This window comes from Mus caroli, unplaced genomic scaffold (genome assembly GCF_978045245.1).
Source record: "Mus caroli unplaced genomic scaffold, Mus_caroli_1 scaffold_2, whole genome shotgun sequence".
NCBI classification, from domain to species: Eukaryota; Metazoa; Chordata; class Mammalia; order Rodentia; family Muridae; genus Mus; species Mus caroli.
In genome coordinates, this window is record NW_028227257.1 from 47,018,979 (window position 1) to 47,044,040 (window position 25,062).

The following is a 25,062-nucleotide window of genomic DNA, read 5'->3' on the forward strand; positions in this document are numbered from 1 at the left end:
AAAATTCTAGTATGTTTAATGGACAGGATGTATTTTGTAACAATTCAATACAGAAGATCCTGAGGGCATCAGGACTGAAAGAGTAGATACAGAAAAAGTGTGTTGACCAGAGCTAGATCAAACCCTTCATACTAAGGATACTATGGGTCAACAATAACCGCAATAAGCAAATATAATTAAATGGAGTAAACATCTAATTTCCTCCATAGCACTCTGCCATCTTTTTGACATTTCTCAATCACCATCCTGGATGCTCCAGCAGTCCTTCCATCTCTAGTCTCAGCAGCTCTCAGTTAGAAAACTGTTATGGGAGAGTTGAGGCAGAGGCAATGGCCAGCCTTGCCCATCTTTTCTCTTGCCCCTGTGATTCAGTTGTAGAGTTTAGTATGTTCTAAGACTGGTTGGCTACATTACTTCTCTACTGCTGTGACAAAACACCATGACCAAAGCAACTTACATAAGGAAAGGGTTATTTACTTGTGGTTTCAGAGGGTAAGAAGCTGGCAGCAGGTAGGAACGGCAGTTGGAGCTAAAAGCTCAGACAGTTCAAATCCTGTATCACAAGCAAAAGCAGAGAGCAAACTGAGAATGGCATGTGGCCTTGAAACCTCAAAGCCTGTTCCCAGTGACACACTTCTCCTAAACCAAATATTCACACACCCGAGCCTGGAGGCATTCTCATCCAAACCACCACAGTGGCTAAGCTGCTGCTCCGGGATAAGAAGTTAGGACCAGCAACAGAGTTACACAATGCAATAAAGCTTGAGTTTCTGTCCCTTAACTTCTATTTGCACACAGTTCCACAAAATGACTACAGGCTTACTGTATAGTAGCACGTTGGGGAATGTTTCTGTGCAGTGTATTCAAATGCTGAGTTCTGTACCCGGACATCATCTGGATGCAGTCCAGAGTTTGGTATTGTCATCATTACAAAGCATGTTCTGACTCGGTATTTTGTAAGATATTGAGATATTGTTCTCCTTTACCTCTGATTGGTTCAAGAGCTGATCAGCCTATGGCTGGGGAGGAGAGTTAAGGCTAGACTTCCAATCTGAACGAGGGGGTCCTGGGTGGAGAGTGTTGAGTGGCCAGGAGGGAGTTGCCATGAGGACACGGATAGGGAGGAACAGCCAGGGTGAGGCTAGGAAGGTAGGTAATGGGGCACGTGGCTGGGTGGTAGGCAGCATAGCAGGGTTAGAATAAATCAGAACCCTGTCCAGCTATAGTGCAAGAAGTTTATCAATAAATATTCCAGGTCTCCTTGTCATTATTTCAAAGCAAGGGCAGGTGCAGAAAAACTTTTACATCCACATGATACTTAGGTTAAGCTAAGGAGAGAGGGCAACCAAAGGCCTCTAGTATGTGGAGGAGCCTCTCAGCTCCTGACTCTACCTGTACCTCACTTCTCTAAACACACGGGTAGAACAGGTCTTTATGGTCAGACGGTCTGGAATCAGTTTTACAACACAGGGACAAGTGCTGCATCTAAGTGCACGTCACAGATCGGGGAACTTATATAGTCTCATCAACACACACCACAGGACAACCCAAGTGCAAGGCATTTTTTCCAGCTCTTTTATTTCTTTTTTATCATGTTAACAATAGAAGATTCCCCAAAGTTTAAAAAAAAAAAAACTTTGAAAAATAGAAGTTTCATACTATTTACATGACATATGAGCACTGGTTCCAGTATCATACAAACATCCCATTACAAACAGGGAGAAGGCATGATGTCATTCTCTGCCTGTAAGATGCAAAGCGTAATACATGCGTTCTCCCTTTGACTCCTGCGTTATCTGTTATCCTGATACATAAACTATTTGGTACCTGAGAGGCTGGAAGACTACTGGTGAACTTCAATGCCTTCTGTTTTGTTTGTTCTTTTTTGTTTTCAAAACTTACTGCATTTTAAAGCTCTGTACACCTTTACAGTACCCACAGCTAAGTTTATTCTCACTTTTCAAATGATCAAGTATTAATCACATGAACTGTTAATGTATTTATAAATTTAAAATTCAAGCATAAAAATGTATAGACATGCTGTGTATGGTGTGTATCCAATCTTAGGAAATTCCCTCCTGCTTTCCTTTGTTTCCATGTTACCAACTATGTTTTTAAAAAACATAAAAAAAATACCAAGAATAATTCATCTCACAAATTAATCAAAAACCTAAGATTAAAAATTCTACATTATAGTTTTATTTGTATTTAAAAATACACTGGAAATTCTGTATAGGCCCATGATCGAGCTCATTTTCGCCGTACATGTCTTCAGTTTTGAAGACATGGTTTGTCTGACAAGACCTTTTGCAAGCTGAGCACCAAGGTCAGGAAAGTCCTGTAGCTTTCGCTGGCGCTGCTGCCGATGACCAAGTTGCTTCCTTGCTGCTGGATCTGGGTGCTTCTCATTTGCCCTTTATCACCTGAACAGTTTTCCGACCATAGTGATAATAACTGTATGCTGACGCAGCTGTAGTGAATGCTGTACAACACCTTGAAAAGAGAGAAATGGGATTCAGCTGTCAAACTCAAAAACACCGACCGCGGAAATCATGAAGCACACATGTGAAAAGGAGCTAAAAAAACAGGGCTGTGTGGTGAAACTGTGTAACTACAAAATTGAAATTCACGGCTTCCTTTAAGACCTCATTTACACTGGTGATGCCAAATAAAAGCCATCTATAATTACCGAGGGAGGCCTAAAGACAAGTAGTACTAGTGACCATCCTTTCCCACACACAACCCTAGGTGTCCGATGTTCTTCCACAAAAGCACTCTCATACAGACATGAATGGCAGCAGCAGCTGTAAACAGACTGGAGCGATATGGCTCAAACTGGACAGTTCCTTCCGAAGGCTGCTTGGGGCCTAAAGTCATGCAATACCCTGAAGCAAAACCAGGAGATCAGGTTGGATCTGGGTGCAGTGTGAGAGAAAAAGATCCTCCATCAATAACCCAAAATACAAAAGGGGAAAAAAAAACCAACCCCTATATTTTATGTAAGAAAATGAAGTTTAGACTGTATCATTTTAAAAAGTGTTTAGTATAATTTACTTTGATTAACCAATCAACTTTGTTTAGAGCTCTAAAGTGAGTTTTAAATATAATTAAATGTTTACCAAATATCACTAACCGTCAACATGGCAGCCTATTTACAACCTATTTATTTGAAAGTTTGAGTTTGACACATTTCAAGATATTCACAGCTGAGGAATTAGATTCAAAGGGCTCGCCCTGTGTGCCCTCCCACTGCACCCTCCACTAGGCTGGGTCTTTAATACCACTGTCCAGTGTCTCCTGAGCACCCAGCTCTCCTATCAATATGGCTCAAATGACACTTCCTTCCTGCAGTTATTTGTCCCTCTTCTTACTTTCTTTTCCTCCAAAACTCCTAACACATCAGCAATCCTTCTCATCCCTCTAAGTTGTGACTGCTAACTTCTGTCTTCCATGCCTTACAGTAAGACTAAGATAGTGCACGTTGGTTAGTTGTGTTACAGTAAGACTAACACATTGGTTAGTTGTGTTAATCACTATCTACTGTAAAAAGCAGCTGCTCTGATGAGTGTTAGGAATGTACAGAGCAAACAGAAGAGCTATATCACACTCCCGACTGCAAGGCTCAGGGATTAACATGCAAGCAGCAGAGGAAAATTATAAGAGCCAGAGGTAGTGGGCATTTGCCACAAAACAGTATTTATTGGACATGACAAAGACACTGCACACATGAAATTATAGTAGCCAACTGCATGCACAAACCAGCTAAAAATTCTGCATGGACACTGCAGGAACTCAAAGTTCAACTCCTTTTTGAGGAGCTATTGGCAACTGGTGGCTGCTGAGAGAGAGAAAACTTTCTTTAGGACTATGGCTCCTGAGGCTGCCCATGCTCCAGTGTACCTGTGCACACACAGTAGCACTGAGTGGACTCAGTGCACAAAGTCAGGAAAAGGAGTGGGGGAGAGAATAGAAGGGAGAGAAGGATGGTGTCCATCGCTTGTCTACCTCATGTTCATTAGTATTATGCACTTCAAAAGCAAAGTCATTCTAGACTTACCACAAGCCACTGTACTGATATTCTCAGAATAATTCTAAGTTTATCATAGTAAATTTAGTAACTTTAGTAGTTTGAATGTAAATCTGAAGTAAACTTACCATAGTATCTGAAGATAAATGCTGTCAGCATAATTGAAAACTGGAGCTGCCAAAGAAGCTGCCACCAAAATTAATTGGACTGCTGTATTTACCTTAAAAATAAAGGCATTATAAGTCAACATTGTCAAATGGACCCTGCTTTAAGCTTTTGAGGCAAAGGTATTCTCATCATGATACACTAAGCATTCTGGATATTGACTGGCATTATCCATGCCAAAGATGGCATTCCCGCGTGAGAATAAATACCAGCTCAGAATCACTAACTGACCTACCTGCCCATATAGGTACCTGTCAACTATCAGAAAGCATCACTCCTTGAATCCCACAGCAGTTCAATGATGCTATACAATTCTTTGCCCTTGTCCCTAGCTGTCCTCACACAGCTCTGTAAACATCAAACAATGAAGTGGCTTCTCCTTAGGTGAAAGGACACAGTAAGCACTAGAGTAAAACCTAGAACCCAGACTTCCAAGGCCACTTATCTTGCTGCCTGAGTGCCCTGTGAGGTCAGACAACTGAAATTCATCTATTGTTGTGAAATAAATCTTCTAGGGAAATAAGCACTGTTTACCCTCACCAGCACAAAACAGAACCAGAAAGAGTCAGAAGACAGCATTCTATGAAACAAACAGAGCATCGGGCAGTTGAGAAAGGTGTACAGAGACACCCCCTAGTTCTGTTATTTATTCTGCATGACAGCGATCACACTTTGACTTTAAAATAAATAATGTGTTTTTCAGAACAAATGTTTACTGGTGCATTTGTCCCAGAACATCAAGTGACTTTCTATAAAGGGCTACACTCAAACTGCTGTACCTGACACAAAGTCACATGAAGCCAAAAGCTCTGTCTTATAGTGGTAATATTCTATGCAAGGGAGCCTAATACAAAAACAATGTCTCAAAGATATCTGTTACATCTCTGTTATAAGAAATGCAACCGACGGATGGCTTCAGTTAACTTATCAAGGCATTAATATCTTTTCTGTGCAAAGGTTGATATACATTTATGATCCTGAAAAAGACTTAGCAAAACACAATGGACAACTTAGACTATCTATTACTGTCTATTCCCTTTTCATCTAATACTCTTTAAAAATAAAAGGGTTGGGGCTAGATAAGGCTTAGCAGGGTAAAGACACAGGAAATCCCTGGAGCTAAGGCAAGCTCAAGATTCAACTAGGAGACTTTGGCTCAATCAATAACTGTGGAAAGTGAGAGGAAGACTACCAACCCAACATCAGCCTACACACACAATACTATACTACACACAGGCACCTACAATAAAATGGATAAATGAAAGATAGGAAAAGCACAAGAAACTCTTCATAATTTTGCATCTCAATCAAAGAGTACTTACGTCTCACTTTTCACCTGCCCTATGATTTCATTCAAGGTTTAATTCTTAAGACCATCAATAAGGATAAACTGCACATACTAACAATCTGAAAAAATTTAGAAGACAGACATGACTCATTTTCTAGCCCCTCTAATTAATGCATTTAAATTTATCTCATTCTCAAGTTGGTGAGATGACTCAGTAATCAAAAGTGCTATAGCCAAACCTGAGTTCAACTCCCAGGCCCACAAGATGGGAAGAGAGAACTGACCCCCACAAGATGTCTCTGCCCTCCACCCATGTGCACGTACATACTTAAAAACAAACTTTTAACAGTGTTCTCCTTCTAAGCTGCTCCTGACTGACTTATATTCATGTCGTTATAAGAAAAGCTTACAAAGGTCTGACTTCTTTAAAGGGCTGCTGCTATGAGTATCTTACCTTGCTGATGAATGTTGGTTTTAACCTAGCCGTGGCATAGCAAGGATTGAAGTACTTAGCTAGTGTTCGCTGGCAAAAAAAAAAAAAAAAAAAAAAAGTTGCAGTTTATCATTCAGGTTTCTAACAAAGTCACTAGTGCTTACCTTATGCCTCGCCCCAGTGTATAAATATCGTGCTTACTGAGTAAAATGAGCACTATTTACATACTTTGTTGTTATAATGAGACTGTTAAAAATAAGATTCTTCAAAATGTAAATTTGTCAAGTGCTACACAATTTGTATGGAGTCACTCCCACACAGTTTGCTTCATCACATAGTCACAAAAGAAATTTATATTACTCTCTTCTACAGGTTAAAAAGCAAGATAAATAAAATACATCTCCATTTTCCCTGAGAACCAAAAAGGTAATGCTATACTTATGTGCTCAAATATTTACAGTCAACGAACAGTACGTAAGCAAGCTATTCCATCCTTCTATGATAGATCCTAAAATCCACTTTTAGACTGTCCATGGTGAATAAGTGAAGCATTAGACAACCTGGAGACAGGAAACACCTCTAACCTCTGTTGGGGCCTGGCTGCCCTGAGCTTCATACACCATCAACTGAAGAACTAGACTTAAAAGAGAAATCAGGCTTGTGTTTGCTTGTGTTTTCATTAGGATCTCACTGTAGCCTTGTAGCCCCTAGAGTAGTCTCAGCCTCATAGAGATCCACCTGCTTCTGCCTCTGGGATGCTGAAATTAAAAGCATGTGTCAGCACACCCAGCCGACAAATCCAGCTTTTAAAATGGACTAGTCATATGTTCAAATTGCAAGGTATTTTTTTTCTAATTCCTGGTAAATAAATTAAGAAATAACTGCCATAAATAGCTCTCCTAAAGTGAAACTGCATTCAATAATTAAGTTAGAAGTAATCCTAAAGGAATATGCTCTGAACCTTACCGGTGTTGGCAGAGTTCGGTATCTGACATAAAACACAGCAGCGATCAACATTACATCTCTTGAAATTATCATGTAAGTGAGTGGGACTGAAAAATCAAATATAAAATAATTTTAATGAGTTTAAAAATTACTAAGAGATATTATGACTGCATTAACGACTCATTCAGCCTCACACTATTCGATGTTTCACTTAAGTAAGAGTTTGTAGTAAATATTTATTGATTGAGTCCCCTACAGTGAAACCCTGGTCTCTCCACTCCTTCTTGTAATGAGAACAAACTGCAGGCTCTGTGACTTACCTACCTCTAGAATTCCAATCCACTCACCACGTGTTCTCTAGTGCATCTGTCTAAAAACTTGAAGTGTGTATGTAATAGTGTGAGCTACACCCAGCAGCCCCACACCCGACTCTTCTCAGATTTGAGTGTCTGAGAAAAAGACACTGGAATCCAATGAAAAGCAACAATAAGGCGGTTAAAGGCGCATGTCAGAGAAGTTGAAATATCCTGGAAGTCTCAGGATTTCTTGTCTCTGAATTTTAGCCTATTCTCTAGAGTTTTACAAAGTTTCCTGAAATAAAAAAAATTTCCACTCTTGCTGAGCTAGCTCCTACCCAGACATCTGTTCTTCTCCCTGCCCAACCTGTCAATCAATTTTACCACAGGCTGAGTCTTCCTTAGCCAATGTGCTTAGACAAGAGACATTTCAGATTCCAGTTTCCTGAGCTCTGGAATATTTCAGCTGGGCATTACTAATCCCCAAACAATCCAAAACCCCAAACTGTCATTGGGGATCCACAACTCATATTCCTCAGATTTCCCAGCACAGCCCCAGAGCCAGGGCCAACAGGAGGATGTTTTAGATGGGAGGTGAGAGAACTTACTTTAGAGCCTTCTACCATACAAAGTTACAACCATAACCCTATATCTTTTTCAAAATAAATTTAATGGGAAAAATCCTGAATTCAAATCATAGTTCACAGATATCCCTTTCATGGTATTTTCAAACAGCTCAGAGGTAATCCGTGGGTGTGTTTAGGGCCCTCTCCAGTTCTGACATTCTATTGGCTCTGCACCTGCAACTGCACATCAAATTGAATTTGCCTTGGCTTCACCCTCTATTACAGTGCTGGTTCAAAGAGAAAAATGTGTCGAGCAGAGAATGTGCCAGGCTATACTATAAAACATGTAAACCATGATTTATAGATGCATTTTTAAAAATCATTAAACAAATGTTTCTACAGTAAGCACTGGCTGATAAATTAACCACAATCAATTTAAAATGCAGCCAACCTCTGCAAATCAAAATCCATGACTGTAAGGAAGCTGTGCAAGGATGGAGGTGGATGGAGGACTATGGAAGTCTCTGGAGGACTATGGAGGGTTATGGAGGTCTCTGGAGGACTTTGGAGGGTTATAGAGGTCTCTGGAGGACTATGGAGGGTTATGGAGGTCTCTGGAGGACTATGGAGGGTTATGGAGAACTATGGAGGTCTATGGAGGCCTATGGAGGACTATGGAGGTCGATGGAGGTCTACAGAGGACTATGGAGGTCTACAGAGGACTACAGAGGACTACGGAGGACTATGGAGGTCTATGGAGGTCTACAGAAGACTATGGAGGTCTATGGAGGGTTATGGAGGTCTATTCTATGGAGGACTATGGAGGTCTATGGAGGTCTACAGAGGACTACAGAGGACTATGGAGGTCTATGGAGGGTTATGGAGGTCTATGGAGGACTATGGAGGTCTACAGAGGACTACAGAGGACTATGGAGGTCTACAGAGGACTACAGAGGACTATGGAGGTCTATGGAGGTCTATGGAGGACTATGGAGGTCTATGGAGGACTACGGAGGTCTATGGAGGGTTATGGAGGTCTATGGAGAAATATGGAGGTCTATGGAGAAATATGGAGGTCTATGGAGGACTATGGAGGTCTATGGAGAACTATGAAGGGTTATGGAGGTCTCTGGAACTCAAACTTGGGCAGTGAACTGCTCTTGCAGTCAGTCCAGCACTGGAACCTGGCAGCGCCTTTTGGAACGATTTTACTACCTGAAACCATCTGGTGAGCCATATCCAAATAAAATACTCCATTTTCCATAAATATTCAATTTTAACTTATGTGCTATTACTAGCATGATTTTAAAAATATTAAGGTATATATTTACTACTAATAAGTTAGAATTGGGGGCAGGTGGGGTGGGGGTTGAGTAAAACAGGACACAAAGAAGGAATCTTCAGCCTAATCTCCCAGTAACTGATAAGCAGACCAAAAGGGTTTCAAGACATGAAAGAGTTCAACAAGACTGAAAATTACACTTACTAAGCTGATACACAGAGCTTCGCAACATAGTACATCAGAATCTCCATTCACTGAAGCACATGTTTGTAAAAATCTGACTGCATATAGGCTGGAAGACTAAAGTCACAGAGCATAGTCTCTTGACAACACTGTTAAGCTTGAAATCGTTAACAAAAGACATCTACAGAGCTTTGTGCATGCTATGGTTCTGACATTCAGCCACATTCCCAACGTAAGAAATAATTATTAACCAGATAGACAAGAAAATGTTATGAAAGCAGGAAGATATTCTGCACGGACAATGACGGGAGCACTAACACACACAATAGGGGAGAGAGACACAGAAGCAGGAAACACAGCTCAACCCAGCTTCAGAAAAGCTAGACAGCCACCAGCAAGGGGCCCATCGATAAGGCTGTGCTGTCAATACCCACAGCCATGAGTACTGTCAAAACCTAAGAGCTGGCTCATCAGAATGGAAAGATATGGTAAATGCAAATAAACACACGATTTTGAAGTTTTAAACTTCAATTTGGTAATTTTTTATTGATTATATACTAGAATCACATTCTAAACTTTTTGAATTACACTTAAAGCTTTATTTACTGTGTAAGCCTGTGTGGTGGGGGCCATGGCATAGCAGGGCAGAGAACTGCTCTGTGCCTCTGCTCTCTTTCCACTATGAGGCCCCAGGACTGAACCCAGGTCCCCAGTCTCGGAGGTGCCTTTACCCACTAAGTCATCTCACCAGCCCAGCACAATGACATTAACACAGTGGGCTAAATAAAATATTATTAAAATTTTAATCTATCTACTATTTTTTAATATGGTTACTAAAGAATGTTTCATTACATATGATTCCTTTCTTTTTTTAAATATTTATTATATGTAAATACACTGTAGCTGTCTTCAGACACACCAGAAGAGGGCATCAGATCTCATTACAGATGGCTATGAGCCACCATGTGGTTGCTGGGATTTGAACTCAGGACCTTTGGAAGAGCAGTCAGTGTTCTTAACCACTGAGCCATCTCTCCAGCCCATGATTCCTTTCTTAATCTATTAGAAGAACTGGTATACAAAAAAAGGATCAAGGGAAACCCAGAGAACAGAAGGGAGGAGAGTGGCAGTTAAAGAAGTAAACAATCCATGACTCTTTCCAAAACCCATATTTGGTTCGTTAGAAGTCATAGAACTGGCAAACATGTGGCAAAACTAATCAAGAGAAAGACAGAAGGAAACAGGATTCAAGATGAAATTAGGGCATTACTACATAACATAGCATATGCCTTATGGTACCAACAAAAAGTTGCTACAAATAAGAAACTTTCCCCCCCTTTGGTTTTTGAGACAGGGTTTCTCTGTGTAGCCCTGGCCGTCCTTGAACTCAAGAGATCAGCCTGCCTCTGCCTCCCAAGTGCTGGGATTAAAGGTGTGCGCAACCACTGCCCGGCAAAACTTCTTAATAATATAAATAAAATGGGTTGGGTAAGTACCTAGGAACAAAGAATCACAACTTGCAAAATGTACACAGGATAAATTATTAAACTGAATTACTCTAAAACAATTAAAGAAAAAATAATCACATTTCAAAACTCTCTCCAATGGCTTCAACAAATTCTATCAAACATCAAAATTTTAAAAAACCAACATAATGTCACATAAACACAATCCAAGAACAGAAGAAAAAATTAACCTGTTTGATGAGGCTACTAGAGACAGGGACCCAGAGAGAATGGCTATCACCAAGAAAAATCACAACACACTCTGGTGGTGGGAATGCAATCACTATAGAAATCTGTAGGAGCTTCCTCAAGAGACAGAACCACATAACCCAGCTACCCCGCTCTTGATGACACAGCAGGACTCTAGTCAGCATACAGAGACATGCATGTTTACTGCTGTGCTATTCACAAAAGCCAGGAAACGGAACCAGCCTAGATGTTCATAAATGGATGGATAAACAAAATTTGTAAGCAATTAAACAAAAAAGAGATTTATGACATTTGCAGCAACATATTAGGCTAAAAAAAAGCCAGACTCAAAAACAAGGGTTTTCCACGCCTTTAATCCCAGCACTTGGGAGGCAGAGGCAGGTGGATTTTTGAGTTCGAGGCCAGCCTGGTCTACAGAGTGAGTTCCAGGACAGCCAGGACTACACAGAGAAACCCTGTCTCAAAAAACCAAAAAACAAAAACAAAAACAAACAAACAAAAACCCATGGGTTTTCTCTTGTGTCAAACTTAAATTTAAGATTTTTACATGAATGCAATGCATGTTTAGGCATGTATTTGAGTATTTACATACATGGGCCATAAAGCTAGAGAGGAGCTCCTTGAAAGAAGAAGCTCTTAAGCAAGGTGGGTCACAGGGCAGGTAATAATAACATGTGTAACAGGAAGCAGAGGGGGCTAACCTGAAAATGAAAAGGATTCAGGGGAGGCAACGGGACAGGAATGACTGAGAACAATGTGTAATTTAGATGCCATGATAAAACCCACTATATTATAACTTAAAACATTAATTTAAAAACCAACAAACATTTTTTTAAGAAAAAAAAATTTCAAGCTACAGCTTGAGGATTTAGCTCAGTGTCGGATCATACCTATCAAGTATAAAGCTGCTGGCAGAGCAAAAATCACAAAGAGCACCTCCCCACACAAAAAATATGCCAGACTAACTCATGAATCAAATGAGAAATCTCAACAAAATACAATCAAGCCAAATCCACCAATATCTCCAGAATGCACCCTGGCCAAGCTAGATTTCCACCAGGAACCACAGGTTGTTTTAACCTTAAAAAAAACAATGCACCCAGCTCATTAACAGCAGCTTAAGGGGGAGTGGCGGTCCGGGGGAGACCCTAGACCAATAATATACCAAAAAAGAGTTCTCAGTGTCCCATCATAATAGACACTTGGCAAAAATTTCCAAGAAAAACTATTAAACTTGAAGAGAGGATCTCTAGAGGAGTCACCCCACCAAGTGGCTGCGGAAAGCCTTGTCTCAGCCAGGGTGAGTCAGCTTGCTCCTGCTCAGCAGGAGAAACTCAGGGCAGTGAGGAAGTCAGAGATAATAAAAGAAAGTCATTAACAGGGCCAGTGTATACTGGGCCTGGAGACAAGGCAGACTTTAGCATAGTCAGAAGGAGAATGTTGCACTAGACACTGGCTAACATTAGGAAAAAGCTGATTGTCGACATATCAACTAATACACAATAGGCCTTCCACTGGTAAGAACATTAAGAACTATCAAATACTTGAGAATAAATCTATCAAAAATGTATTACTGTCTTGAAGAAAATTATAAAACTCTGAAAGACATCAGAGGAAACCTAAATATTGTAGATACGTGACATATGTGACGCAGAAGACTCTTGTAAAGAATGCCAAAAGTTCCAAAGACAGCTATAAATTCCATGCAACCAAATCAATCAAAACCCAACAGATTTTTATTTACCATGGGGAAATCGTTTTGGAAAAAGCCAATTCTAGTATCATAACTGGAAACAGCTAAGAGTATCTAACTAATATGCCTGGAGCACTTAGAAAACCAAAGACATCAAGCTGGACGAACATTACTACACACTGTCTACCGAACATCAGTGATGGACACTCAAGGACCATATGTAGAACCAGAATGAGACATCATTACAGTCTGCCTACCAGATACAAACAAAGGACACTAATGGACACTAAAAGACCAGAATGAGACTCCATTACACTTCTTCCAGACACCAACAATGGACCAGCTTCTGTTCTCAAACCCTGCTTCTAACTCTTGCTAGGGGATGAGGAAGAAAAACTGCTTGAGAAATACATACAGTCTAAGCACAAAATGAAGAACCAAAGAAGCATGTACAGTGAATGCTCAGAGTAAGAGACCATGAAGTATTCAGATAATGCATTATATATGTATGATTTGAAATTGCACAGTAATAATGTACATTTGTACAGATATCTTCATAGAATCAGAGTTCCCATCATGAATAAACTGTACTTAATAAAGATAACCATGGAGGCTGGAGAGATGGCTCAGCAGTTAAGAGCACTGGCTGGTCTTCTAGAGGACCTGAGTTCCATTTCAGGACCCACATGGCAGCTTACACCAGTCTCTATCTCTAATTCCTCTAGACAAGGGGACCTGATAACTTCTTCTACAGCACCAGGCACCAAGTGGGCACAGACATACATGCAGACAAAACACTCACACATACCATATACATTAAATAAAAACTGAAAAGAAAAATCAGTGACTTACAAAGACTTTAAATCACTTCCAAATATCTGGCCACTAAAACACAATGCATCACCAAAAATTTCTAGAGTATTATGAATCGTGTATTATTATCTCAATTAATTTTGAACAAAGTTATTTAGTGTAACAAAGATACAAATTCTGTAATAAGCAGTGTGACTGTGATAAGCAAAACAGTTTATTTAAAATTGAGGAAACAATTTAAAGTTAAAAGTATATTTTGGAAGAAAAGCCATTTCTTTCAAGAAAAGGCCTAAGCTCACTACCATTGTTCTTCCTTGTTATTTAACGTACACATGACAGTGTTCTTACCTGGAATAAGATCTGCATAGGTCAAGCTAATATATAAGATGCTGATAAGAACTTTATCAGCAAGTGGATCAAGAGCACTTCCCAATGCTGATTTTTGATTGGCCCAGTTTCGAGCAATAAATCCATCCAACTGAAAATAGAAGTGTTTTTTAAATAAACATCATAATTCAAGCAGAATAGATCATTTGAAGCTTAAGAGATACCAAAAAAAACAACTATACTTTCAGAAAATGTCAGTAAAATCTCATTTCTTATTCCCAAACATTCTTACTCCTTTAGTTTTTAAAATAGCAATTAGTCTGAAATGAATTTCACATTTATACTATTGTTCTTTCTCCTTCACGGTGTCCTACTGACTTCTCACTATTTCTATAACGTTCCCATGTGGGATGAACCCAAACATAGACATAGAAATGAAGAAACCTCACAAAACTCACAGAAAGCGGACTGTCTGAGAGGGACCAGGACCTACTCTTTTGAGCCCAAGTGGACACCTTTCAGGACTACTTTTTAACTGTGACACTCAAGCTTTCACATCCGTTTTACTGTAGTATCTGACTCTTGTGGGTTCTTTATTTCAGTGTGTGTGTGTGTGTCTAAGCTACGTGTGTGCGGTGTCCACAAAGTCCAAAGGAGACTGTCAGATCCTCTGGACTGGAGGTACAGACAGCTGGCAGCTGTCTGATGTGGTCTGTGATCTCAGGCCCACTGAACTGGTTCAAGTCCTGGCAGAACCATCTCTCTTATCTAACTCATGGTAAGATTATTTCTCAATTTTAAAATTTATTGTGTTCAAAGGATTAGGCTAGAGTTCAGTGAAGAATACTGACTAGCCAGCTTCTGTGAGGCTCTGGATTTGATGACCTGCACCTCAACACACACACACACAATTTTAGTACCACTATGAATTCAATGTTCTGACTATGCTTTTATTACCTATATTTGAGTGAAAAACTCATCCTCTGTACCTACCCTGGGTAAAATGCTAATACTTAAGTATCTTTTGTTGATTTGTTTGTTTTGTTTTGTTTCTTAAGATAGGGTTTTTCTGTGTAGTCCTACCAGTGTTGGAATTTGCTCCGCAGTTTGGCCTTGAACTCAGAGATCCACCTGCCTCTGCCTCCCAAGTGCTGAGATTAAAGGTGAGCTCCACCACTGCCTGGAGCTTTTTTCTCTTTTCTCTTTTCTTTCTTCCTTCCTTTCTTTTATTGAAACAGGATCTCACTATTACGTAGACCAGGCTGGCCTTTGAACTCACAGAAATTCTCCTATTTCTGCCTTCCAAGAGCTAGGATTAAAAGCATCACCATCATGCCTGGCAAATTACTTTATTATTATTATTATTTTAATTAAAAACAGTAATTTAAAGCACAGATCACACTTAGTTGACAAGCTTTTTACCATAAAAACTGAATCTCCAGCCTTATTTGAAAAAGGGCCAGACTTGAGTCATTGGGGCCACAAAAAGAACCAAAACCAGGTGCTGCCTAGTTACATGGCACAGACGGAAGTGTCCTGTTTACCCAGGCTCTGATGTATGGAACTCACTTTATTTAACTTTATACTTCAACAAATGTTTGCAATTTCTACGAAAACTAACTTGTTTGCAATTAGGCATGATACCCTTTAAAGACAGTACGTCCTCCTCGTTGCAAGTATTCAGGAAGTTCAAGGAGACAGGCCTACAGGAGTAGATAAGAAATTGGCCTAGGCCTGGGGATGATCCCTAGCCTAGCACAGCAAAAGAAAACCCATCCACAACAACACAAACAGAACAGCAGAGAGAACTAACTGGTTCAAGTCCTGGTTTTGCATTCCCTTCTTGCATTGACCTTGAGCAAGGCTGGTTGCCTGGCCTTCCTCCTGTTTAAACAGATGTCACCCACCTACACAAGCCGTGGCTGCCTTCAGCAAGTAATATGATTAATACTTGTCCAGTCTTAGAGTCCTCAAAAAAGGTAGTTACTATCTACTCCAATCACAATCAGAGCAACCTATCAGCTTTCTTCCTCTTCCCTTCCCCTTCCCCTCAGCCTCACCCTCTAGGCTCTTTTTTTTTTTTGTCTGTCCGTTTTGTTTTTCAGAGACAAGTTCTCTTACTCTGTAGCCCAGAATCCACTATGTAGTCTTCACTGGTCCAAAACTTGCAACTATCAGCCTGCCTTTGGTGTTAGGATTATAGGCCTGCACACCTGCTCAGCTATTTTCTTAAGTGAACTAGACATACAATGTCTGCAGCAGGGAGCTAAGGGCTTGGAGACCCCGCTTTCTGTAGTTTGTTCTGCACAGCTCACTTTCACCATCATCTCCCGTATTCACTGTTCCTCTAACTGGCATCGTCCTTTGCAAATGTGTACAACTCCTTCACTGCACCTCACCCCTCCCTCAACACCACAGCCGTGTACTTCAGGCCTACATGCAAATGGATAATCACTGCTCAAGAAAAATACAGAAATGGCCCAACCTCACAAACTCATGACTGCAAACCTATGGGCACTCAATTCCTGGCCACCCTTCATCTACTGACAGCATCTATCTCTTCTTATCATGCTTAGATATTAGGTTACCCATGACCCACGTCATTCCTACTAAATGCTCTCATTCTAGCCCACAGCCATGTCTATTCTCTCCAAGAAGAAAACAGGAAAAGACAGCCAGTCCTCCTCCTGTTGCACCTAATACAGGGATGGCCCAGCTCAGGCGTAGACATATTGACTTCCCTACTTGAAGCCCATCCCTGTTTGTTGTTTTCTCCTCTTCCTCCTATCTCTCTGTACAGTCTTTCCCTCTTCCACCGTGTCTTTTATCACTCAGCTAGTGCAAAATATTTCCCAATACACCTATTTCTAAAACAACCATTCCTTGGCCCTCTTTCTCTGTTCCCCTACAGAGCAAAATTTCCTTAAAAGCAGGGCCAGCCATTACCACCCCTACCTTGCTTATTAGCTTAGGCCAACCTTGCTCCTTCCTCTAGAAAGTTCTCCTGCAGATCACCCATGTGCCATCAGATGACCTCAGCACAATAGCAGCTTTCTGGTCACCATCTCTGGGACACCACCCTGCCCAAGCTTCCCCTCTTGCTCTCTCCTATCCCCTCTCCCCCAGGCTTCTGTTTCTTTTCTACTGCCCACCTCTCTCTCCCTCTCCCTCACTTAAACACTGCCAGCTCCTCTTCTCATGTCCCCTGCCCTACATTACTGTCTCAGCACAAGCAACAGGCATTAGAACCCGTGTTTTCCCCTAAACTGTCCTGTCTCGTGTTCCCCATGCCCCAAAGTGTTACTTGTGTGTACCTTGGTATACCTGTTTCCCTGCCATCACCTGCCCAGTAGATCAGCATAGCAGTACTTAGCTCACTCCCCACACATTCAGATCCCGCCGTTGCCCTGTTTAAAGCTGGTGAGTGCAGAAGAATCAAAGGCTCCACAGAAATGGTCCACAGTATGGCACCAGCTAATTCTGGTTTCTATGCCCACCGGTCATGTCACACTTGTTAATGGGGCTCTTCCTTCACTCAATGAGGCCATTTCATGTGGCAGGTGATTCCTGCCCCACAAAACCCCCACAAATTAACAAATATAAAAAGTGAACCCAATATCTGAAAACAAAAAACTTTACAACTTAAAGCATTCTTTTTTGTTGTTTTGTTTTTTGAGACAGGGTTTCTCTGTGTAGCCCTGGCTGTCCTGGCACTCACTTTGTAGACCAGGCTGGCCTCGAACTCAGAAATCCGGCTGCCTCTGCCTCCCGAGTGCTGGGATTAAAGGCGTGCGCCACCACGCCCGGCTTAAAGCATTCTTATCAGTCTAAAATTCCAGGGCAGACTTTCAGCCCTCCCCAGTAATGGGTGGAGACCGTCAGGGTGCAGTGGGAGAGCAGTAAAGAATGGGGAGAGATGGTGAGAACACGACAGATGGTGACAAAGGAAAACAAACATCTGTCAAGAAAGGACAAGAGTTCCTGTGAAAGGCTGTACCTGGGGCACACTTAGAAACGTCATAAGACAATGCAAATGCTTGCCTCTGTCCGCCTTCAAAACCTTCAGGTAATTCTAGCCTGAACACTACTGCTACTGCTACTAGGCAAGTGCTGTCTCTGTGAACCACAACAGGAAAAGCAAACATTTTACTTTAGAAGACGAATTTTGAGCCGGGCGTGGTGGCGCACGCCTTTAATCCCAGCACTCGGGAGGCAGAGGCAGGTGGATTTCTGAGTTCAAGGCCAGCCTGGTCTACAGAGTGAGTTCCACGACAGCCAGGGCTACAGAGAAACCCTGTGTCGAAAACCCAAAAAAAAAAAAAAAAAAAAAAAAAGAAAACGAATTTTCTAGTATCATTAAATAAATACAGAGCAAACTGTCAAAAAGAAAAAAAACCCAAATAGGGTTGAAGACATAGAAACTGTGCCTCCCAGGCACTCCCTGAACGAGAAGATACTGTTTCCATCTCCACGTGCTCACACTGTCCTTAGCTCTAGTGTTTCCTCTGTCCTTCTCCACCTCTCCCAATGGTGTTTGTTTGTAGGCTTGGAATTTTATAAATCATTTCAAATCGTTTGTGAAAAGGTAAATAATAATACAGCCATATATGATGGTAGTGGTCAGTCAGAAAAAGTAACCAAGACTTCTATTCTAAAATTACTCTCCCAATTTTATATCACACTTTAACTGGCAAGAGTGATCTCAGAGAGAGTCCCTCTCCTTGTGCACATGCTTAGGAAGTAGAAGAAAGCATGTCCAGTCTCACCTCAAACCAAGACCTTCTCTGCACAGTGGTCACAGCTGAGCAGCTGGAGGCCAACCTGACACGGGCCTGCACCGGCTCTCGGGCAGGGCACACCCTGGCTCCCTGGGACAGTAATGAACACCTACCACGTGCACATCAGGCTACTTCTTCCACAGCACACACAAGCGTTCCAGGTCTGCTCGCTCTTTACTTACTTCACAGCAAGCACTCAGCCTGGAGCATTTCTAAGGAGGTTTCTCCTTTGGAAAAGTTAAACACCAGGGCTAAAGATTACCTTCTCCTGGAGTTCTCTAAAACCTTAACACGATCCCTTAAATCTTATCAAGCAGTCCCACATGGATGCTAAAGGCAAGTCCTTACACAAAGTACTAGATCACACTCATGCTGAGAACATCCTTCCAGAAAATGCTAAGGCGAGGCTACAACGGGAGTTACAGACAGCATGGGATTTGAAAGGGAGAAAAAAGCAAATATATTCAAAACTTACCAAATCCGTTAGCCCAGCTAAAGCAAAAACACCTAGTGCAATATTAAAGTCTTCTTCAAGAATCAGGTAGCCCAACACTGGGGCCAGGCCAATTCTTGTCATTGACAACAAATTTGGGATTGTCCATGGATTTTCATACTGAAAGACAAAGACAGCACAATTTAAATAAAATGCTATAAATTCATACTTTTAACTATATACCTTATTAACTGATGAGTAAGAAGATAAACTTTAATTCTTGTAAGCACGTATATATAAATATATTCATATAGAGAAATTTTAAATGTAAAAGATGAGCATGCCTTATTCACCATATAATCTAGCTTCTAATGACTTCATTAAAGCAAAAGATTTGAAAGATCTTCTAAGTAGCCAAACAGACTAGAATTTTGTCAGTAAAACAACAACAACAACAAAAAACCCCAAATTGTCAAATCCAGGTACTCTCGTCAAAAGCTGCTAAATCCAAGACAGAGATAGATAGAAATGGAGAGTTCTATAAATCTGTCAAAAGCAGCAATAGAGATGTTCAGACTCTCCCTCAAGTAAAAGCCTGAGGCAGTCTCAAGCTCCTGCCTGGGATTTCTGGTTCCTTGAAACTTCCTGTGGAGCAAAGCTGTTAGACACTGGCACTACCAGAAGGGCTCCCGGCAACGGCACTGAAGGACATGTTAGACACTGGCACTACCAGAAGGGCTCCCGGCAACGGCACTGAAGGACATGTTAGACACTGGCACTACCCGAAGGGCTCCCAGCAATGGCACTGAAGGACGCCACCACCACCAAAGAGAGAACTCATGAGCGCACTCCAACCTCTAAGCCAGCAAAGCTGCAGCACCTGTGCCACACGGTACACAAACAACAAGAAAATATCTTTCCCTGGAGCCTCAACTGTTTTCTCCATTAGTCAAGATTCCACCCCCTTGAATGTTGTCTTTGAAGAAGCATTTTAGCATCCCTTTAAATCAGTAAGTCAGTAACCAACTTGCCTAAACATTAACCTTTTTAGAAAAAAAAAAAAAAAAAAAAAGCAGGCTGGTGAGCTCACTGGGTATGGGTTCTTACGGCCACTCTGACAACCTCAGTTCCCAGAACACACGTGGAGTGTGAAAAGACAGTCCAGGGAAGCCGAGATCATTGTGTGTGTCAGTAGCAAGTATGTTTGCATGAACCAAAAGAAAAAAGTGGCAGTGCTCACTTCTCAAGATCATCTTTAAACAGCTCATGACCCACCTACCTCATAAGAAAAGGCATTTGATACTAAGAACCCAACAGAAAGCGTGTCGGTGTAGAGGAATAATACGGTGGTTGTTGGAGGCAGGTGGAGAATACTGTCACTGAAAATTATAGAACTTCAAATTCTATAGGGACAATGGCCAAATCAGAAGCTGGAAAATTCTATTCAAGTAGGACTACGCTATATAGTTGTATGAAAACAAGCTCATTTCACCCAGGTTCAAAGATTAGAAATGTTCCCGAAATTTAGAAAAAGTATCAAGCTGGTGAGCCAGCTCGAGATTTGCCCTGACCTTTGTATGTGTAATGAAAAGAGTAAAGCTATTGACCACACTGTGGAACAAAGTCAAATACTGACGCAATATTACAGCAACTCACAAAAGCTGGGAAGAGAGAAAGGTAGCTAGCTCAGGGCTGTGTTAGAAAGCAAAAGCCATCAGACTGTGGCGGCACACGCCTTTTACTTGGGCACTCAAGAGGCAGAGGCAGGTGGATCTCGAAGTCAGAGGCCAGCCTGGTCTATAGATTAAGTTCCAGGACAGCCAGAGCTACACACAGAAACCCTATCTCAAAACTAAAACAAGCAAGCAAAAGCTAAGAATGAAGAGCTCCAAAGTTACTCTAACACACTGATAGAGCACGACTAAATAGAAAGCTGCACGCAGCCTCCTCACTCCCCTTGGTAAAGACACAACACAACTACAGCTGGCTACCGGGCCAGTAAGTGCGCCTGTGCCCTACAAAAAAATGTTCACGGGCTAGCATGGTGGTGGTGCAGGCCTTTGATCTCAGCACTCGGGAGGCTGTGGCAGGTGAATCTCATGAGTTCGAGGCCAGCCGAACAAGTTCCAGGACAGCCAGGGCTGTTACACAGAGAAGAGCTGTCTCGAAAAACAAAAACCTACAAAAAGCTCATTAATATCTAGTTATTACATTTGGACATTTGTGAAAGTCGACAAAGCTTAATCTCAAATTACCCAACCAGATAACCTGTGGCATACTCGGCCAACTGTGCTGGGAAGGGCTTCAGCCAGGTTGAGGGCAACTTCAAAGCATCCGGCGTTCAATCTCCAAGAGTTTTAAAGCTAGGCCTGAAGCTGTGACCCCTGCCGGGGTGTGGCCACCTCAGCCCATGCTGTGTAACTGAGGAGAGCAGGGCAGTACAGTGGCCGCTGAAGACCTAACAATTGAAGATGTAATAATTGCATGGCTTGCTAACATGACATCAAAAGCTGGGCCACACTCATGCTCTGGTGTCACCTGCTTGGGAAGTTATCTTATCAGGCAAGGTGAACAAATCCTTCTGTTACGTCAAGAATAGTCTGAAGCTTTCTATAATACAAAGTTGAAAGATCTTTTCATTACAACCTAAGCCTCCTCCGTGCTACTGTTTAAGATTACTAAAGGCCAAAGGATGCTGTAAATCTGCACAAACGGACAGAAGGGCCGTTCTTAAGGTTCCGCCGAACTTAACCTATACCCTGAAGATTCACTTCAAAAAATTAAAAACAGATTAACTAGACGGGCGATGGTTGTTTTTACCTATGCAACGTGCAGACACCCTCCCAGCAACGGGTGTGCACAGAAGAGGATTACAGTGGGTTCTAACTTGGCCAGAGACTGTACCCGGCGGGGGACCCCTGAAGTTCACCAAGATCGAACGCCCTGGCTGTCCGTAACTTCCCAGAACACGGGGTGAGTGTCGCGACAGAGCGCCGAGCCCGTCACCTGCGTCCCGCCGACCCTCCCTCGCACGTACCGAGCTGGCGGCGCTCGCCGGGACCCATCGGGCGCTGGGGGCCTGCGCGGCGGCACCTCCTCCTCCGGCGGCGGGCTCCGGAGCTGCCTTCCCCGCGCCCGAGCAGTGGGTCCGCGGGCCGGCGCCCGGCAGCCGCAAGGCGAACGCGGCCGGCCGCAGCCGCCAGCGCTCAGCCAGGCAGCCGAGGCAGCAGGCCGCGGGCGGCAGCAGGGCCCTGCGGGAGCCGCCCCTGCCGAGCCGCGCCCCCGGAGGCCGGACGGCCACGCGAAGAGGGCCCCACGCGCCGCGCGCTACGCGCCAAGCCAACATGGCCGTGTGGCCTCCACGGAGTCCAAGAGTCGAGAACTCAAAAGCCCCTGGCACCGGCCGCCAGCTTCTCTAGAGAAATCGAGCGGTGCCGAGGCCGTATGGACAGCTCCATACTAATTTCTACACTCTGGCACTTTCCGCTTATACAGGTGGCCTGAACCGCCAAGGGAGTCCGTTTTCACGACGTTTTCACGACACCCAGCCGCTCTGCTCACCGGCGCCCCCGGGCGGCAGCGGCGAGCACGAACAGCTAAGGCCCGCAGGTTAGGAAGACCTGACTAGTGAGCAGAGCCGCTTGTGCCTGCAGGCTAAGAAGAATGACAGGTAGGGAAGACCAAGAGCGAGTGCCACGTGGCCACAGGAAGCCACTTACATCAGGTCCTGCCTGATGCCAAGTGGCCCGCTGGTGTGCATGGCTCTGTATTATCACTGGGGATGTAAAGCATTAGTGTTGGCATCAAAGTAGCTAAGTACCGACTCTACTTCCTTAGCACTAAATGCGTATGAATAGAGTAGCAAAGGGAAATGTCAATAATAGCAATCACCAATTGTTTACTTGGGAAGTGCTTACTGTATGCGTTATAGTGTCATTATTTATCCCTCAACAACTCTAACATGCCTTCTGTATTTGCCTTTACTTTTACAGGTACACAAACCCGTGGACAGGAGAAACCTGCTTATTCTAAGTCTGAACTAGTAACAAATCAGTTCACTGTTCTAACCTTACAAATGCTCCTACCATTTTGTTATAGCGTTGAGCTTGAACCCAGGGCCTTGAATCCAGGTCGGGCAAGAACCAAACCAGTGAAAGGCCACCACGTGGTGATGTCTTGCAGTCTTTCCACGGTTCTTCAGCCCAGTCTGTGATGGCACACACTCACCTGGAAGTTGTTCGTAAAGCCCAAATCACATTTGATGATTGTAGTCTTAAGGAGCATTTTATCAAGATCATCTTTATTTTGTTTTGGTTTTGGCCAGAGGCCTGGACTTTTTTTTTTTTTAATTAAAAAAGGAAGAAAGAAAGAAAAAATGAAGAAAAGGAAAGAGAAAAATCTAAGCAGTGGTATGAAACAAAGAGAAAAAGAAGTAAAAAGATAAATCCAGGCGGTCGTGGTGCACACCTTTAATCCCAGCACTTGGGAGGCAGAGGCTGATAGAGCTCTGTAAGTTCCAGGTCAGCAAGGGCTACACAGAGAAAATCTGTCTCAAAAAAACAAAGTTAGTTTCTGTTCATGAGTTACAACCCCTTGTATATATAGTCTTAGCCTTTAATACAGTGGTCTGATCGGCCCATTTTGGGATGGATGGGTCAACTGATGGAGCTGCTTGCAGCTAATCTAACCAGCTGACTTTGATCATATTTATAATATCAGCTACCACTTGGTTCCTTCAAGTCAGGGTTTAATATTTCTATGGTATTCTATGGCATATTATCCCTCATTTCATTTTCATTTTGTATTTACTATCAGTTAAATATTCATTGTAAAATATTAGGATTTGCTCTATTTTGGTTACTCAATGCACACTGCTTTTTGTATGTGTGTAGGTGTTGGGGGCAGAGGCTGATGCTGAATGGCTTCATCAGTTCAGGCTGGCCAGGGAGCTTCAGGAAACTGCCTCTCTCCTACCTCCACCCAGCATTAGGGTTACAAATGAGGCATCCTTGGCTTTTTACATGAGGATCTTACTCAGACTTAACCAACTGAGCCATCTCCCCAACTCAGCTTTTGGGTATTTTGGTTTTTTTAGTTAAGTAAAGTTTAGTTTAGTTTCTTTTTTTTTTTTTTTTTTTGGTTTTAGTTTTCTGAGACAGGGTTTCTTTGTGTAGCCCTGGCTGTCCTGGAACTCACTCTGTAGACCAGGCTGGCCTCGAACTCAGAAATCCACCTGCCTCTGCCTCCCAAGTGTGCCACCACTGCCCGTAAGTAACTAATTTCTAATCAGTGTCTGTTAAATGCTAACGTGCTTATTGGCTATATATACAAAGAATGCTTTGGGTAGAGGTCCAGTTCCATTTGAAGACTCACAAAAACATGATGAATTCTGATTTCATTGGTCCTGCCTCCTTGAAGCAGACCACAGGAAACCCCTCAGCATGGAATCCAGCTTTTTCAGGCCCATGGCTCTGTATGTGCTTTCTCTTCTGAGGAGGCCCGATGAACAGTGCTTCTTGCTGCTGCTGATGCAGCAGGCGAGCCATCCCTTCACCTTCCGCAGACACTCTTCCAGGTACAGGGATGGCATCCATGAGGCACAGAGGCAGAACACCTTAAGCACCACGGCGAGAGACTAGTTTTATTTTACAAACTACTGAAGTTTTTTTTTTTTCAGAGATTTAAAAAAAAAAATAAATAAATAAATCAGGGGGCTGGTGAGATGGCTCAGTGGGTAAGAGCACCCGACTGCTCTTCCGAAGGTCCAGAGTTCAAATCTCAGCAACCACATGGTGGCTCACAACCATCCACAACGAGATCTGGCGCCCTCTTCTGGAGTGTCTGAAGACAGCTACAGTGTACTTTTATATAATAAATAAAAAAATTAAAAAAAAATCAGCAGCAGTCAATCTTCTTCTTCTTCCTTCTTCTTCTTCTTAGATTTATTTATGTGAGTGCACTGTTACTCTCTTCAGAGACACCAGAAGAGGGCATTGGATCCCATTACAGATGGTTGTGAGCCACCATGTGGTTGCTAGGAATTGAACTCAGGACCTATGGAAGAGCAGTCAGTGCTCTTAACCACTGAGCCATCTCTCTAGCCCCAGAAAAGACTTCT

The 25,062-nt window shown here is 42.5% G+C and overlaps 2 protein-coding genes across 7 annotated transcripts; one reads left to right on the top strand and one right to left on the bottom strand.

Annotated features, from left to right (window-relative positions):
• Positions 1–1,552: 1,552 nt before the first annotated feature.
• On the bottom strand, positions 1,553–22,460 carry Crls1 (cardiolipin synthase 1). Of its 5 annotated transcripts, none has more exons than XM_021155261.3 (7): positions 21,982–22,460; positions 18,987–19,124; positions 13,755–13,884; positions 6,880–6,965; positions 5,935–6,003; positions 4,156–4,247; positions 1,553–2,493 (listed from the first exon to the last, which is right to left on the bottom strand). In XM_021155261.3, exons 1-7 carry the CDS (start codon positions 22,288–22,290, stop codon positions 2,406–2,408), a joined length of 912 nt encoding a protein of 303 aa, XP_021010920.1. In that variant the 5' UTR covers positions 22,291–22,460; the 3' UTR covers positions 1,553–2,405. The 5 variants fall into 5 exon arrangements, with proteins under 5 accessions (XP_021010920.1, XP_021010939.1, XP_021010945.1 ...); XM_021155280.3 differs by lacking the exon at positions 21,982–22,460 and adding an exon at positions 21,224–21,359; XM_021155286.3 differs by lacking the exon at positions 21,982–22,460 and adding an exon at positions 19,800–19,907.
• On the top strand, positions 21,364–24,063 carry LOC147005807 (uncharacterized). Of its 2 annotated transcripts, none has more exons than XR_015046155.1 (3): positions 21,364–21,917; positions 22,440–22,614; positions 22,937–24,063. XR_015046155.1 is itself a non-coding variant. In XM_085833923.1 (3 exons), the coding sequence occupies exons 1-3, from the start codon at positions 21,751–21,753 to the stop codon at positions 22,974–22,976; spliced, it is 321 nt and encodes a 106-aa protein (XP_085690049.1). In that variant the 5' UTR covers positions 21,364–21,750; the 3' UTR covers positions 22,977–24,063. The 2 variants fall into 2 exon arrangements, 1 of the variants encoding a protein (XP_085690049.1); XM_085833923.1 differs by having other exon boundaries at positions 22,440–22,553.
• The last annotated feature ends 999 nt before the right edge of the window (positions 24,064–25,062 follow it).